Here is a 17,067-nt window from a genome sequence, read left to right as displayed (position 1 = left end):
ACGATCTCTTGGATTCAGGGCCCCTTCCCCAGCTTTGTCTGATGAGCGTGAGGCTAAATTAAGATGTGAGGGAGCTCTCTCCCTCCACCTCCCACTCTCGCCTTCTCCTTCTGTCGCAGCGAGCCCTCCCTCGCCCATGCCCCTCTGACCCCTGGCTTTTCTCTGTCCCAGTCTCTTCGTCCCCTGTCTCTGCCATCCTCCCTCCCTGTCATCCTCTCTGTTCCTCCATGATCTCTCCCTCTCTGCTCCCCCATCTCTGTGGGGAGCTGGAGCTCCTGGTCCTTGGCATGAAGGAGATGGTCGTCATGGTAACGGTTGTCATGTCAATGGCTACTGAGCTGGGATGAATAGTATCTAGGTGAGAGCTACCTGAGTGGAGGCTGATGGGTTCACAGGAGGCTCCGTGCTTGTCTGTGAGCCTCAGAGTTACACAGCACATGCCCAGTGCCTGCCCCCGTGCACGTGCCTGTTCGCACCCAGAGGCACGCCAACACACGGCACCTTTGGTGGCTGCCTTAGGTGAGTGCGTGTCAGGGTGTGTCTGCGTATGCTCTCTGTGTGTCTCCGGGTGTGTCCATTCAAGGGTCTGTGTGGTTCTGGGGTGGGGGGTGGTCTTTGGATTTTTCTGCTGGCCTTTCTGAGAGCAGAGTGTGAGGGGCTGCTGTGTGGCCCTTGTCCCTGAGGAGTCAAGAGGACTCCCTGTTTCAGCCCTCACGTTTACACCAGTTTGGGAGTCCCTAGGGAACACAGACTTCTTAGAACCTCTCCTCTCAGCTCAAGGTCTCCCTGGCCTGCCTGGAAGGATGGAGGGACTGTGAGGAGGGCCCCGCCCAGGAGTGGAGCCTGAGCCCTGGTCCCTGCTCCGTCCCCACCCTGCTGGGTGGCCCTGGGCCCAAGCTGCAGTCTCTGGCTTCAGGCGGTTTGCCTCAGAAATGAGCAGTGTCCAAGGGACTCGGCTTAGCTGGCCTAGCTGTGGGTGCTGGCCATGTGGGCAACCCTCCAGCTTCCTCACCTCAGGTGCTGGGGGTTGTTTTCCTGGGCAGTGGGGGTGGAGGTGGGAGCTGGGGAAAGCTGGACAGTGGCTGCCCCTGGCTTCTGCAATGTTTAAACCGGAGGAAGACCCAGCAATTAGTCACGGGAGCAATTACGCTAATTGTTCCACTCCATGACTCACTGGTAGCAAGTAAATACTGATTAATTCATTACTTTGAGACTCTGTGTGTGTGTGTGTGTGTGCGTGTTAACAAGGGTGGGGTGGGGGAGGGGACTCTCCTGGCCCCCAGCCCTGGCCTCCTGCCCTGCCTGGCCTGGGTAGGGCTTTGGAGCAGGTGGTCGAGGCTGGGGGCAGGAAGCCAGCATTGGGATCCTCTCTCTAGCTCTGTCTCCAAGCTCCGGAAGGGGGCCTGTCTGGGGCGGGGCGTGAGAGGCTGAGCACAGAATACTGTGCAGATCCAGCCCCTCTCCTGCTTGCACACCTTCCACGGCTTCCACGCCCGTCACGCAGTGCACATGCTCAGACTCCTCCTCACTAAAGCCAGCAGCCGGACACCGAAAGCCTCTAATGGGCTTCTCCCACCACAGCTGCTGTCCCTGTCCCACCCCTGTCACGTCTCCCGACTGCAACTCCATTCCCTAACAGATATGTCCTACTGAATACCTCGTGTGTGCCAGACACGGCCCCGCCTCCTTCGAGGCACGGTTTAGTGGGGGCGAGTACAGTGCCCCAGCAGTGCCCACACGAGTAGACCCGGCTCACAGCAGTGACAGGCACGAACTCAGACGCACAGGGTGCTCTGGTGGATCAGCGCAGGAGGGCTTCTCGAACGAAGGCACAGGGTAGCAGGAGTTAGTTGGCACGACGTCGGAGGATGAAGGGGTGGGAAAGAAGAGTGTTCTAGGTGGAAGGCACAGTGTGAGCAGAAGAGGCAGGAGAGACCAGGCCTGTTCCAGAAACAGAGAGGGGCCAAGGTGGCGGGACCCCAGTGACTAAGGGGTGCGGAGGGACCCTCGGGGAGGCTGGAGGGCAGGCAGTGCTGGCTCTGGGGGCACAGGCTGCTCTTCCCCACCTCGGAGTCTTTGTGTATTCTCTTCTCTCTGCATTCCTCTCTTTATTTCAGCTGTTAAGATTCCAGGGCTAATCTTCAGATCTGAGCTCTAGGAGTCAACCTTGTTGTCTTTCTCCTGAAAGTTCTTAGGGGGCAGGGACTGTGGCTGGGCTCAGCCTGGAATCAGGGTCAAGGTGTGGCTGGAGGTGGGGCCAAGCCGGCCTCTCCCAGGGGATTTGCACTCCGGTCCTGGGTGTCCTTGGTGCTGGCTCTCAGAGCAGGGGTGCAGTTAGGAGGCACGGTCCGGGCCCAGGAAGCCCCGCCCCCTGTCTTCCCAGGTTCTGGCTGTAGGAAGGGTCTTGCGCCTGGTGAGCCAGATCCTGGGAGAAGGCCCTCTCAGCCCTCCTGACCCCTTGGAGACCCCTGAGGCAGCATCAGGCCCTGAGCTGACTCTGTTGTTGAGATCCTTGGGGGCAGGGGAAGATAATGGTGGGCGGTCTGACTTCTAATTTTGGGGAGGACCCAGGGCCAGGGCCGGAGCCTGCATTCCCTTCTCTCCCTGTGTCCCACCTTTATCCAAGGAAATTCCCTCCTGGGGCCCCTAACCCCCCACGTCATGTCTGTCCGATGGGACTGACTGCCCTGCCTGTGGGATTTCAAGGTGTGAGACTTTGGGTCCCAAGCCGAGCCTGAGTCTCATATTACGTGCTCTCTGGTGGCCTGGGGCAGGTGGGCCTAGTTCTGTCCTCCGTGGAAGAGGGTCTGGGACGCTGGCCACGCTGAGAGTAACACCAGCCTGTGTGGGGCACCTGCCGCACACACCGTGCGCTCAGCACGGCACTCGTGTCTCCCGTTACCTGGGAAGGCAGGTGCAATCTGCTATGAATAATGAGGAAACAGAGGCACGGAGAGACGGAGTAACTTGCCCCAGGCCACCCATTTAGTAAGTGAGGGAGCCAGGACGCAAATCCAGCTTTCTGGCTCTAAACCTGGGTCTGCTGCCCGGCGGTTCCGATCAGGGCAGTGACTATGGTCCTCAGTGGTGGTGGCCACCAGCAAGCTGGACTTCTGCCCTGGCCCCTGGGGGGGTAGGAAGTGGGGAGTAGGCCCACCTTGGCTCTGCCCACCTGCAGGCCACACCTGATGCCGTCCCTTTGTTGTCACTCGGGCCATGAGCGGGTCTGCAGTCCCTCTCGGCGTGTCCAGGCTGCTGGCCGCAGGTGCTGAGCCCGTGCCTGCCTCTGCCCTCCCCAGACTCAGCGCTGGCGCAGTGAGAACTTTGAGAGGCCCGTGGACCTCGAGGGCTCTGGGGACGACGACTCCTTCCCTGATGATGAGCTGGACGACCTGTACTCTGGGTCCGGCTCGGGCTGTAAGTACCTCCCCTCGCTTTTCCCTGTGTGTGTGTGTGTGTGTGTGTGTGTGAGATGCTGGCCACACCAGCTTGCCTCCAGTGCCCCCTGCAAAGCTATGATTTCAGGGAACAGAAACCTGTGCAGGTCACTTCAGTGGTGACCTGGGGGGAGGGGAAATGAGGTAGGGGTAGCTCATGGACCTCAAGCATGAGAAGGGCCAACCATCCTTCTGGGGGTGGAACTAGGGCCTTTAGGCCTCTAAGCCCAGGACTCCCCGTGGCTCTGTCTCTGTGTGCATGACCTGGGTCTCTGTGCAGACCTGTGGCCTGCATTGTAGGAACGCAGACATCCCTCAGTAACCCAGTTTGCAGTATTGTTCCAACCACTTGGAGGCACTTAGCCAGGCAAATCCTCAGTGGAGTCCATTTGATTAGCTCAGCCCCTTTGGCCCAATCAGCTGTGACCAGGGTGGGGTTAGGGCACTGATAGAAAAGGGTGGGGTCTGAGGCTGGCTGGGGGAAGGCCAGTGGATTGTGTGAGTTCGAGTCCCAACTTTATTGCTTCATAGCTCCCTTTAGCCGCCTTTAGCCGCCTGCCCTCTCAGAGACTCTGGAAGGCTTCGGTGTAAGCCATCGGGGCCTGGCTCAGGGAGGGAGCTCGAAACAGGGGTGTGTGCTGAGACTGGAGCCCTGTGAGGACAGGGCGGGTCTGTTGGGATGGGAAGAGGTCTGTGTGCCACTGAACTGGCCAAGCGCAGCCCTCTGCCTCTGGTCTTTCCACTTTAGCCCACTTTTTAAGGCCTCTTGCATATTAGTTTTCATTAAATTCATCTCTGATGGGCTGTCTCTACTCCCAAACCCTCCTGGCTTCTCTTCACTTCTCGGCCTGGTTCATGCCCTCTAGGAGCTGATGCAGCTTCTCTTTTTCTCTCTCATTTCCTCCCAAGTCCCTTCGCTTGACCTGGTGCAAGTCCCCCAGATCGCTCAAGCATTCCCTTGTAGGAAGGTCTTCTTCTACCTCTTGCCCTCGCCTGTGCCTCAGGAACCCCTTCATGTACCCGCTGCCTCTTCCCAGAATGCCCTTCCCCTCCATGCTCCCCCAACCCTCTAGTGTGATTTGTGGCCAGTAGGCCCTTAGTTATCACTGCCTGGATTCAACCAGTTAGAAGCCCCAGGCCGGGGGAGTGGGGATGTTCAGGGAAGACTTCCTGGACAAGGTGGCCCCCTAAAGGAATTGTTGGCTAGTCAGAGAGAAGTTGGGGAACATTCTTCGGCCATCAGCCAGCTGGTAACCTTTGGCCAGACTGTGCCTTCCTCCTTTCCCTCATCTTGTCCTGGGAAAACTGTGCAAAGAGTGAGGATTGAGAGCCCCTCATCTGGCCATTGCTTCCCGGGGATCCTCATGCCCGCGCCCCCACAGTCACCTGGATCCCTAGCTCTCTCCTCTCCCCGCCCCTCAGACTTCGAGCAGGAGTCAGGCATTGAGACAGCCATGCGGTTCAGCCCAGACGTGGCCCTGGCAGTGTCCACCACAGCTGCTGTGCTGCCTACTGTGGACGTCCAGCCTGTGGGCACCCCGTTCGAAGAGCTCCCCTCTGAGCGTCCCACCCCAGAGCCAGCCACTAGCCTCCCAGGGGTGACAGAGGTCCCAGAAGAGCCCAGCCAGAGAGCCACCACCATCTCCACTCCCATGGCCACCACCGCTGCCACAACCACAGGAGCCCCAACCGTGGCCTTGGTGCCGGCCACAGTGGCTACCACCACTCCCAGCATCCCTGCGGCACCCCCTTCCACGGCGACCACCTCTGTCATAAGGACCACCGGTATACGGAGGCTTCTTCCTCTCCCGCTGACCACAGTAGCCACGACCCGGGCCACCACCCCAGAGGTGCCCTCCCCTCCCACCACGGTGGCTGTCTTGGACACAGAGGCCCCAACACCCAGGCTGGTCAGTACAGCTACCTCCAGGCCAAGGGCCCTTCCCAGGCCAGCTACCACCCAGGAGCCTGACATCCCTGAGAAGAGCACCCTGCCGCTGGGGACCACTGCCCCTGGACCGACGGAGGTGGCTCAGGTAAGTGGGCTTGGAGAGGGCAGGGAGTGAGGGCAGAGGAGGGAGGGTCAGGGTCTGGGCAGAGGTGAGGACTGGGAGGCTCTGGGGGTGAGCCGGTCAGGGATGGGGAGGGAAGAGAGGCTGGGGCTGGAGGCCGAGGCTGGGGCTGGAGGCCGAGGCTGGGTGTGAGTCACTGGATGAGGCTGGAGGTTGACATGGATGGGGATGGAAGAGAGACCAGGCTGGGTCTTGGGATGTTGGGAAGGAACTGGGTGATGTGTGTTGGTGGGGGTGGGGCCAGGGGCCTGTGTGTTCTGGTTAACAGCACAGACTCGAGAGCCAGGAAGTCTGGGTGGGAGTTTTCCACTGTCTCTTTTTAGCCATGTGACATCAGGGAATCACCAATGCTTTCTATACCTTCTGTATCTCTGTTTCTTTATCTGTGAAAAGGAGAAAATAGGAATGCAGATTAGAGTGTTGAGAGAATTAAGCTCCCTGACACATCCAAAGTGCTTACTTAGGACCATGCCTGGCAATAAGTAGTACAGAAATCAAAAGTTTTGGAATTATTATCATAATCATTGTTTTATTACTATTAGTCCGAGAGGAACACTAGTAGCTGGGCTGCAGGCTCAGTGCAGTGTGCTTTACCTGTGCCATCTCTTCTCTCCTCGTCTCCCCCCCCCCCCGCCCCCCCCCCCCCCCATGGCACTGTGGCCCTCCTCATACAGGCGGGGCCCCTTCCCCAGGCTTCGCAGCCAGCGGTGGCAGAGTCAGGGTGTGGGCCTGGCAGCTGGCTCCAGAGGCCCGGGTGTGTGGGGTAGATGGGGCAGTGAGGGACTGAGGGAGGAAGATGGGGATGTCAGCATGCTGGGATGGATGGGACAAGGAGGTGGAAGGAGTAGCCTGGTCCTAGCTGGGCACACTAGGCAAGGCCGGTCCCTGGCGACACCGACGGGGGTACGAAAGGCCTTTGCAGCCAGCCCCGCAGAGGAGGGCCCGCAGGCTGTGGAGCTGCCTTCGGGGTAGCCTCAGTGCCTCTGACTCCCCAGCCAGCCCCAGCAGAGCAGGGGCCCCTCCTCTGAGCAGCCAGGCAGCCTGGGGCTTCGCAGGTGCTGGGCTGAGCAGGAAGTGGAGACGGTGACGAGACTGAGACCGGGTCGCCGACAGAGCTTCTGCACTCAGCCTCTCAGCCCTGGCACCAGGCCCACCCTCTCTGTGCCCACCCTCTGTACCCCGGCCCTGACCCCTGCTCTGGTTCTACCCTCCTTGGTGGAAGCCATCCAGATTCATGGTCACTGGGCTGGTTCCCTGGACACCTGCCCCCAAGGGGCATTGTACTTTGTAGTTGTGCTCTTGGACTGACCTCCGGGCTAAGGGACTCACCTGTGCCCCAGGCATGTGGACTGGGGACCAGGCCCGAGTATGTAACAGCTGCACCCAGCAGTGCCCTACCAGAAACTCGACAGGAATCTTCCATGGCAGCTGGAGGGGGAAGTGACATGGAGATGAGATGGGGACAGTATGTGGCCAGGTGAGAACAGAGACAGCATAACATGTGGTTAGAAACACAGATGCTGGAGTTGGGTAGATACAGATTTTAGTTCTGCTTCTACCACTTACTAGCTGTGTATCCTTGGCCAAGTCACTTAACCTCTCTGAGCCTGTCTCTTGTTTTGTATATTGGACGTTACAATAACTCCTTCGCAGAGATGTTGTGAAGGTAAAATGCCCATATGCGCTTAGCACAGTGCCTTACACATAGTGAGTGCTTGGTAAGCATTAGCCCACAGGGTGTGTGTGTGTGTGTCTGTCCTGTGGCCAGGCTCCTGGCCTGGCTCCTGGGCTTACGCCATCCTCCCCACAGACCCCAACTCCAGAGTCCTTCCTGACCACGATCCGGGATGAGCCAGAGGTACCAGTGAGTGGGGGGCCCAGCGGGGACTTTGAGCTGCCGGAAGAAGAGACCATGCAGCCAGACACAGCCAATGAGGTGGTGGCAGTGGGTGGGGCTGCAGCTAAGCCGTCGCCTCCACCCGGGACGCTGCCCAAGGGTGCTCGCCCAGGCCCTGGCCTCCTGGACAATGCCATTGAGTCGGGCAGTTCGGCGGCTCAGCTGCCACAGAAGAGCATCCTGGAGCGGAAGGAGGTGCTTGTAGGTGAGGCTTGGGCCCAGGAGGAGCTCTGGGTGGGGCAGCTGGTCCGGCCTCAGTTTGCCCTGGAGGAACTCAGGGTGTGAGTCTCCTGGGAGCCTAGTTCCCCAGAACCCCCCTCTGGTCCGTCCCCTGACCTTCACTTACCCCGGAGTCTGACTTACACCTCGTATTACCTCCAGCACTTCCCTCAGCACCCTCTGACCCTTCTTCAGACTCTGCCCCTGACCCCTGCTTTCTTGGGCCTTGCTGGTTGACACCTTCCGGACCTCAGCCCCTGGGTCCTAATTTCTGAGTCCTTTCTTTGGCCTGATTGGCAGACCCTTGAGCCCAGGCACTGAGGACCTGCCCTGGCTGAGTCTCCTGGAGAGTCTGGACTCGAGGCCCACTACCCTGCTCCCTCCCCAGTGTGGCCAAGGGCGGGCTCTGCACCCCCCGAGGCTCCTCTTTCATCATCTGTAGAGCGGAGTTAACCGCCTTGCCTGAATCAGTTCTCTGCACGTCTGTTCATAAGTGAACTCCCGTGGTTGGGATGGGTCACGGCTTAGTTGGCAGAGTTCTTCTTTCCCAATGGCATATAAAATAGCTGGATGGGGACTGGGGACCGTGGCACTGCCCTTGAGCTGCCTGAGGCTTCCATGGGTTAGTGTCCATGAGGCCACTGGAGCTCACCAGGCTGCAGTGGGGGCTGTAAATGGCAGCGGTCAGAATCCACTCCAACTCCCATTTCCCAGCCCCACCCCCCAGGGCCCCTCCCCCCCTCCCCTGGCCATGACCTCTGCCCTCTTCCTCCACAGCCGTGATTGTGGGCGGGGTGGTGGGCGCCCTCTTCGCCGCCTTCCTGGTCACCCTGCTCATCTACCGCATGAAGAAGAAGGACGAGGGCAGCTACACGCTGGAGGAGCCCAAGCAGGCGAGCGTCACGTACCAGAAGCCTGACAAGCAGGAGGAGTTCTACGCCTAGTGGAGCCACAGTGCCTCCCAGAGCCTCAGCGTCACCCCTCCACCCAGTCCCTGGCCTGTCCCAGCAGCCCTGGCCTGGGGAGCGGGCCTGGGAGGGAGCCCGGCCCCAGCTCCTCTCTGCCCAGCCTCCCGAGGTCTGCCCAGACTGCCAGCCTCACACGGATCTTCCCCGAGGCACAGGGGGCACTGCCATCTGCCCTGGACTGTGCCCATACGAGCTCATCCTGGCCTCCTGGCCTCCGCCAGCCTGGGGTTTCAGGACCTTGAGTCAGATGGATGGGAGGAAGAAGCTCCTGAATGGCTGGGGGAAGAAAGGGTGGGGCTGGAGAAGGGCTTGAACGCGAACTGGGCCCCACGGGCTGGCTGAGGTCTTCTGTTAAGGGCAGAGGGGCACTCAGGCTGATCCCCGGGATAAGCATTTACAAGCTCAGCCTTGAAATCGAGACACTGCCACCTCTTGCTTCTGTCCCAGGGCCCCTCTTCCCCGGGTGAGAGTGTGTCCCTTGCCACCTGGCGTGACCCATGGCCCAGGTTGTGGGGTCACTCTCCCCTCACCCCACCCACTGCACATGCACCTGAAGGTTTCACCTCTTTCCCATCTGTCCCCGAGGAACTGGCTTCCCAGGAGTGTCCTGGCAGCCACGTGAGGAGGGCTGGCTGGGCTGCTCAGACCTCCCTCTTGCGAGTAGACTCTGCACAGACACCATCGTCCCCCACAGGTTACACACATTGTCGCGCCCACAGACAAAAGCACGAAATGACAAAATCATGGGCAGCCCTGACCACTCTGCCAGTCCAGACATGTCACAGACACACACATTCTCCCAAAGCTGTTTCTGCTCATGCGCCTCTCACGCACCCTCAAACGCTTGCAGCAATTCCAGTCACGAGCCATTGGCACCCGGTGGCGGCGGTGTGGCCTCCTTCCCTCACCGTCTCCCCTTCCACAGGCACACGGTCTGGCACCACGTTCTCTGGCCTTCAGGTTCACTGGGGAGGGTGGAACCAAGCCGGCACAGCCAGCCCATATTGGGTCCCCTGAGTCGCCCTGTCATGCTCAGCCCCTCACCATAGTGCTGCGCCCCCACCCCACCCCCGCCAACCACATTGCCACTGCCCTGTGTCAGACACCCCCACGTGGATGCATAGTCCCACCCCACAGGGCCTGCGCTCATGCTGGAGACCAGGTGGGCACTTGTCTCTCCCATACCACCTGGTGTGGGAGGACGTTGCCTCGGGGCATTGCATGCCCCTCCCCCCAAACCCCCCTCCTCTCTGTAGCCCGAGGGGTCAGTTTGCGGCCAGTCCCCCACTAGTGGGGAGCTGGGCTGAGGAAGGCAGGCTGGTTCCTGGAATTTGGCCTCGGGCTGGGGAGGGGGCTTGGATTTCCCAGGACCAAAGGTGGGGAGGGAGCACGTGGTCTGGCTCCTGGTCTCCCCGCAACCCCCTCCTGCTCTGAGCTAGGGGCTGACTGCCTCCCAGGACACAAGTCTCCAAAGTGCCTGTGAGGGTGGGCCCTGCTGCCCGGGCCCTCTGCACCCTCTCCCCTTGGCCTCGCCAGGCCCACCTCAGCCCCACCCTGGGGTCCTCCCTGGGTCTTCCCCTTGGACACCTTGCCCGTTTACTCGGCCAAACAACCTGGTGGTTCTCCTGGCTGCGGCTGGAAGCAGCCCATCCAGACGCACTGCCGGGCCAAAGGGCTGAGAGCAGGTGGGGGCAGGGGTGCCATAGGCCCCAGCCTACCCCCCTTTACCCTTGTAATCGAGGCTACTTCTGTGGCTATTTTAAATGTGGGGTCACAAATCTCTTTTGGGGAGGGTGCACTCAGCAGGGGCGCTTAGAGCCCCAAGACGTGGTCTGCTCAGTAGTTGGCTGGTGCTCACACCCCCACCCCTCACCTCCAACCCAGATTAAAGCCAGGATCCTAGGTTTTATTTCTGTTCTCTTTTCCAGATGCGCTGGTAACACTTTTGCTGGTGAGGGGTGGAGGTGCCTGAGGCAATGAGGGCCAGGTTCCAGGGCCTTCCACGGCCTTCTTCTTCCACCACCCTTCTTCCAGCCTGGGGCTCCATCTCAGACTCCCAAGCCCCTCTCAGCAGGGCCTGGAGGCTTGTGAGGAACCCAGCTGGTCCCAGCCTGGGAGGGGCACAGGGATGGGGAGAGGCATCTTGGGCCCACAAACTGTTGGAGGTGGCCTGGCCTCAGTCACCTCTGGAACCGAAGGGCTGGGGTGTGGGGGTTGGAGAAAACCCAAGTCCCAGCCGCCCTCTCCCCTGCGCCCAGGTGGGTTGCTGTCTGGGGGCAGCAGCTCTGGTGAGAAGGCCTAGGCAGGCCAAGGCTGAGAAACCAGAGAGGACCTGGGCCCCACCAGGAAGCCCAGAGGTGCTGGGACCATGTCAGACCCGTGGTGGGGACGGGGTCCAGCACAGGATGCACAGCTCGGGTTTAGGCTGGCTGGAGTGGCCTGCATGGGTCCAGCCTGGCTCCCAACTTGGGGCTTTGCCTTCTGGCACCGGCCTCTTCTCTGTGTCCTTAGCCTTTGAGAGAAGAGGCCAAGGCCCTTGTTCATGGAGCCCTGGACCCAGGACAAATGTCTAGGCTTTATCCTTACGAAGTTTAACAGTCTGACCAGCTCCAATCCACTCCGGCCAGCTCATTGTCGGGCAAGGCAATCCGAGAGAGGCCGGTTCAAAGGATGAGCTGGAGCTCTCCTAGGTGCAATGTAGGTGCAGGGCCTGCCCAAACAGATCCCCAGGTACCCCTGTGCTCCTGGGGTGGGGGTGGGGGATTGTCTGGGGGGCCCTGGCATTTCCTGGAAGCACGACTGATGCCAAAGGAGAGGAAGTTCGTGTCGGCCGAGAGCCTCTCTAGGGCCTAGGCTGCCCTGGAGCACAAGGTGGGCTGGGAGTTGCAGGTTGGGCCCATGCCCAGTTGTGATTTCTAGAGCCAGGTTCTGTCTCCCCAGTGGGCCAGAAGGGGTACCTCTTCTGAAAGGCTAGGCCTGGCAGATCTGTGGGCAGTGGCCTGGGGAGCTCAGGCTGGGACCCCCTGAGGTTGGCAAAGTCACCTGTCCAAGCCCTGGGCACTGGGGGTGGGGGGCAAGCCCATCTCTGTCTCTCCGACAGATGCCACCCCGGACTTGCTTACCCAGGCCTCCTGCCTGTAAACAGAAGCTCAAAAGTACAGATTTACAGAAATGCTGAGACCGGACGCTGGCATTGCTGTCTAAGGGCTGACGGCCCCAGCACCTCCCAGGTACCCACCTGGCAGCTCGGTGCACCTGGCCCCCAGCGTGGCGAATGCATGTAAATATTTTTTTTGTAGGCAGTGTGGCTCCAGAGAGCCCCCTGAAGACAGTGTCCCCTCCTGTGCGTCCTTTCTCCTGTACAGAGCCCTCCAAGAACCTGGCCTGGGGTGGGAGGGAATTTGCCCTCTGCCCTAGGCCTTCCCTGACCTCTCTCCCCATAACCTGTTCATTAACCACACCTGTCCTGAGTTCATGGCCAAAAGTTTACGTGGAGGGAAAAGACTGGAAAACGACCACGGCACCTGCTGAGGGTGCTCGTCCGTCCCAGAAGGAACTGTTGGGGGGGTTTGTTTTGCTTTGTTTTTTTTTTGTTTTTTTTTTAACACTTCCCGTGCTGTGCCCATTTATAAGAGGAAATAAAATTAAGCTGAAATGATGTACTGTAGCCAGAGTGAGCTAAATACAGAGGTCATGGAGGGAGGGATGCCCACGGTCCTCCTTGGACCTCGGCCACCTTGGGCTTTAAAAGAAACCGAGAATCAAGCAAGGAGAATGGACCGGCAGCCCCTTGTGGGAACCATTATGGTAGTAAATCTGCTGTTGTGAGTGTCTGGGAAACCACGGAGTGAGGCTGTGGTTGGGCCCAGGCCGGGCTGTGGTGGCGCTGGGGGCCCTGTGGTCCACCCCCAGGGGGAGGACTATGGTTTCAGGCCACAAATAGTGAATCTTGGGACCACAGGATATTGGAATTGGACTGGTGAGGTGGGATGGCTCTGGGGTCTGATTGGCCTGGTTTCAGGCCCGGGGAGCATTTTCTCGCCCTGACTGTGGAGAAGCTACTTGGCTTCTCTGGGCCTCAGCTTTCTCACCTGTAAAGTGGGACGGTGATGAACAACATCTAGATGGAACGTGGCAAGGATTACAGGAGGAAGAGCATGTAGCACAGTGCTGGGCACAGCCAGCCTCAGCTCACAGGGTCTTGGGTGATGGCATCGGAACAGAACAGAGCCTGGGACAGAGTTCTGTGCCCGCAACCACAGACTGACTCCTGGGATTGCAGGGATGGGTAGCACTTCTGAGCCAGCCCTGGGGCCCCTGGTGAAAGTCCCTTCTCCAGGGCCTCAGTGGGGCTGTCCCTGCCCTGTGTGCACATCTCCTGTGACAGGGGCTTGGGACCCTTGGGACCAGTGGGTCACCTCCTGATGGGAAGTCCTTCTGTGTTGTCTCCCTCCCGTGTCTCCCTCCTTCAGTCCTCTGGGCGTGCTCGGGGCTCTGGGCCCTTGCTGTGGGCTAGCCCCTTGGCATGAGTGTCTCCATCACGAACTCTCCTCCGAGGGTGACCTCTCCGTGTCCCACAAATACTTTCTCTAGAAATTTATCTTTGAAATGTGGCACTCACATAGGGTCCCAAGTGGGTTTGGATCTAAGGCCCCTGGATTTGGTACAAGACCCATCCCCTCCCCCTTTCCCTCCCTCCCTCCACTAAAGTTTCTTGAGTGCCCACCCTGTGTCAGGCCCTGTGCTTGGGCCTGGATGACGAGAGGTCACCAAGAGAGCCCAGCCCCTGCCCTCGCAGCACTCACAGTCGGCCGGAGAGACGGGCAACGGCCAGAGTCTCGTGGCTATGTGATGAGCTGGTCAGCCACCGCCTCCAGCCCCCTCGCTGCCGGACAGTTCAGGGATGGGGTGCCAAGGTCTGGGGCTTCACAGTGGGACTCCAGGCAACCTGTCCCCTGAGAGTCGCAGTCTGCACGGCTGGAAACTGGGGTGAAGGGGCCAGCCCTGCCATCCTGAGGGCCTCATGGAGGGCTGGGCCCTACGTAGGGGCCTGCTCTGATGTGAGGGGTGGGCTTGCCGCCATTCGAGTCCCGGTTCTCCACGTGACCCCTCATCCAGGAAGCTTTTGGAAGATAACTCCACCCTCCCCTGAGTTCCTGGGAAGAGCATGATCTTGGAGTCAAGTGGACCCAGCTGTGTACACTTGGGCACAGTGTCCCACCTCTCCGAGCCTCAGTTTCCTCACTGAAAATGTGGACAATAAGGTGGATATTTGGGGGCTGTTGTGAGGATCAAATGAGATAATATATTGTAGCAACCAGTGAAGCTTGGCCTGCGTAACAGCCAACAGCTGAGCTGGAATCCCCCTCTTCCTAGTGACTGTCCTTCCTCAGGCAAACCCGTATTCAGACCCCAGCTCTGCCACTGACTGGCTCCGGGACTGTAGGTGGACCATTCCAGCCCTCGGTGCTCAGTCTCCGCAGCAGTAAAGCGGGAACAATAGTAGTGCCTGCCTCCTATGCCCAGTGTTCGAACGGTGTCTGGCCTCGAGTCGGAACTCTGTCAGTTTGGGCCATTATTAGTGGTGGTGGTGTTATCATTGTTACCATTATTTGCAGGGCCCGGCATTGTCCCTGTTGAGTGAGTAAATGACACTGGGTCTGAGCAGACATAAAAATATGGAGTCAGCTCTGGCAGGAACTCTGACTGAGGCTTGCTCAGACTGAGGCTGGGCCTGGAAACCGTGCTTATGGGCTGCAGGGCTGGGCTGGGCACTGCTGCCAGGGAGAGCATTTCCCTCTGGACTCCTGGGCCCAAGGGATGAGCAGCAAAACAGAGGGGGAAGGAGGAAGAATAGCTGATTGTTTCCTGTAGAGGTCACAGCCGCCTGCTGGAGCTGTCCCGAGAACAGAGCAGAGCGTGCTCAGCCTCCGAGACTGCCCACTCTGTCTCTGCCAGCCTGAGGGGGGGCTGGGGCTGATGGGGGTCCAGGTTGATCCCCACGAGAGCTGTGCGCTTTATCCATGGTCAGCGAGGAAGGAGGCAAGGCTGCAAAAGCTGTGCCAGCCATGCCAGGCACCTCTGGGGGCTCTTCTCACGTTAGTGTTTCCTGTTAGCCTTATGCAGACCTGGGTTTTTCGAAAGTGAACCAAGGCTCAAAGAGCAGAAATGTGAGGCCATGAAGCTATGAAATGGGGGCAGCGGGATTCGAACCTGGGTCTTTGCTTGAAGTCATAGTTCTTTTAGTTCCATCATGCCATTTCCTCCCTCTACTGTTAGCCAGCCGTGTGAGCATGGGCAGGTTCCTAACTTACATCATCAGAAAAATAAAAGCAACAGGCACTGAAAGGCTGGAAAGATATATTCACACAGGACCTCGGTGGGGTGCCTTCCACATCAGCGCCCGTTCCCAGGCATCTTGTCATTTAATTCTTGGAGAATGATTCCCCCATTTTACAGACAAAAACACGGACCCTGTGAGCAAACAACACCCTACGGACACTTCCATAGGACGGACAGCCCAGTTTCCTCAGTTAATAAATTGTAAGGAAGCAAAAGAGGAGAAATGGAGAGGGAATTTACAGATAGGCTTAAAAGGCATGTCAGCTAATCAGCGTGCTAATTATGGGACAGTAGAAACTTAACGTGGAGTGAATTTTTCTGATAAAGGAACCATTGTTAATGTGTTTCAGCTGTCATAATGGCCCTGCAGTCACAGTTTTTAAAAAGGGTCCTTATCTTTGTACCAACTGAAATCTTTGCGGATGAAGAGACAGCATGTCTGGGGTTGGCTTACAAATGGCCCGGGAGGAGTGGGTGGGAAAACAAGAAATAAGATGGGACTTGAGCTCATAATTGCAGAAGCTGAGTAATGGGCACGTAAGGATTCATTATATTATTCTCTCTACTCTTAAGTTAAATTTTAAATTCACCCCATTAAAATGTTAAAATACAACAAAGGAAATTGATTCCCAGAGGGGCATGGAAAGTCACCCTCCAGGGGTCGCCCTCCAGTAGATGGAGAGCTGGGTGGGGTTTCTGACCCTGAGCCCAGTCCCCTGCCCCTCACACTGTCCCCACCGTGGCCTCCTGCAATGTCGTATTTCCCCTGGCTTCATGTCACCCCCTCCCAGATGTCCAGCACTCTCGTGCGGCCCACCCCCGGCCATTCACAAACACAGACTCTCCTGGGTGGCGGCGAAGGAAGGATGTGTGTGAAATTATGATGAGGGACATGGCACTGGCCATTGTCCCTCCCCAGAGGTGTTTGTGTTCTGCCAGAGAGAGTAACAGACACGGCTCCTCCCCCGCAGGCAGCGTGTCACGGCTCACAGAGCTCGTTCCAGCGACTTCTTGGTCTTGCTCACTGTTCACGTTGGAACGGGGAGGTAGGATGTCTGGGGATGACTCCTCTGACTTTGAAGGGCATTGGATTTGGTCATTTCCCCCCATTTTCAAGCCTCTGGCCAAGTCCAGACCTCTATCATGCCTTGTCAGAGATACTGAAATAGATTCCAGCCTCCAGAACTGTGAGAAAATGAATTTCTTGTTTAAGCCGGTAAACCCAGTCATATTTGGTTATGAGAGTTCAAGCAGACTGATATACTCAAGTCTTACAAAAACTGAGAGCTAGTAGGTACTCTTATTACTCTCGTGTTTACAGATGGGGAAACTGAGGCACAGATTCTGAGGAGACTGAAGGTTTGAGTAAGAAAACTCTACAGTTGCAAGACAGAGGTGTAGGTGGACACACTGTGCCTCCTTGCACAACCAAAAGAAGGACAACAACAAATTTAAAAACAAAAAACAACCAGAACTTCCAGAAAATCAAACCGTATGGAAGTCCGACAACCAAGGAGTTAAAGAAGAAACGTTCACTCAGACTGGTAGGAGGAGCAGAGATGGGCAGCCAGGGTGGAGAGGACTCGTGACAAGGCGGTGGACAGGGCAGTTCCACAATTGCATAAACCAGGAGGATAAACCGGGAGGAACAACTGGGGAACGAGACAGACTGAGCAACTCAGCAAAGGGAAATAAAGCCTCAAAACCTCTGACTGAAAACACCTGTGGGGTTGTGGCGGCAGGAGAAACTCCCAGCCTTGCAGGAGGGTTCACTGGAGAGACTCACAGAGTCCTAGAATGCACACAAACCCACCCACCTGGGAACCAGTACCGAAAGCACCCAATTTGCTTGTGGGTAGCGGTGGGAGTGACAGAAAGCTGGGGAGAGCCAAGCAAGCAGCATTGTTCCCTCTTGGACCCCTCCCCCACATACAGCACCACAACGCAGCAACGTGGGTTGCCCTGCCCCGGAGAATACCTGCAGCTCCGCCCCTTACTACATAACAGGAGAGCTGAAACAAACAAAAAAAAACATGGCTCAAATGAAAGGATAGATCAAAGCTCCCAAAATAGACTAAGTGATGAAGAGATAGCCAACCTATCAGGTGCAGCATTCAAAACACTGGTAATCA

The 17,067-nt window shown here is 58.0% G+C and overlaps 1 protein-coding gene across 2 annotated transcripts in view; it reads left to right on the top strand.

Annotated features, from left to right (window-relative positions):
• SDC3 (syndecan 3) overlaps positions 1-12,251 on the top strand; it is a 36,523-nt gene extending 24,272 nt beyond the window's left edge. For both annotated transcript variants that reach the window (XM_053920437.1, XM_045190756.3), the window contains exons 2-5: positions 3,300-3,417; positions 4,860-5,473; positions 7,320-7,611; positions 8,403-12,251. In XM_053920437.1, coding sequence (XP_053776412.1) covers positions 3,300-3,417; positions 4,860-5,473; positions 7,320-7,611; positions 8,403-8,569 — 1,191 coding nt within the window. In that variant the 3' untranslated portion in view covers positions 8,570-12,251. The remainder of the gene's footprint in view (positions 1-3,299; positions 3,418-4,859; positions 5,474-7,319; positions 7,612-8,402) is intronic.
• Positions 12,252-17,067: the final 4,816 nt, after the last annotated feature.

The sequence above is a fragment of the Desmodus rotundus genome, chromosome 3 (genome assembly GCF_022682495.2).
Source record: "Desmodus rotundus isolate HL8 chromosome 3, HLdesRot8A.1, whole genome shotgun sequence".
In the NCBI taxonomy this organism is placed as follows: Eukaryota; Metazoa; Chordata; class Mammalia; order Chiroptera; family Phyllostomidae; genus Desmodus; species Desmodus rotundus.
This window is presented reverse-complemented; position numbering and strand designations above follow the sequence as displayed.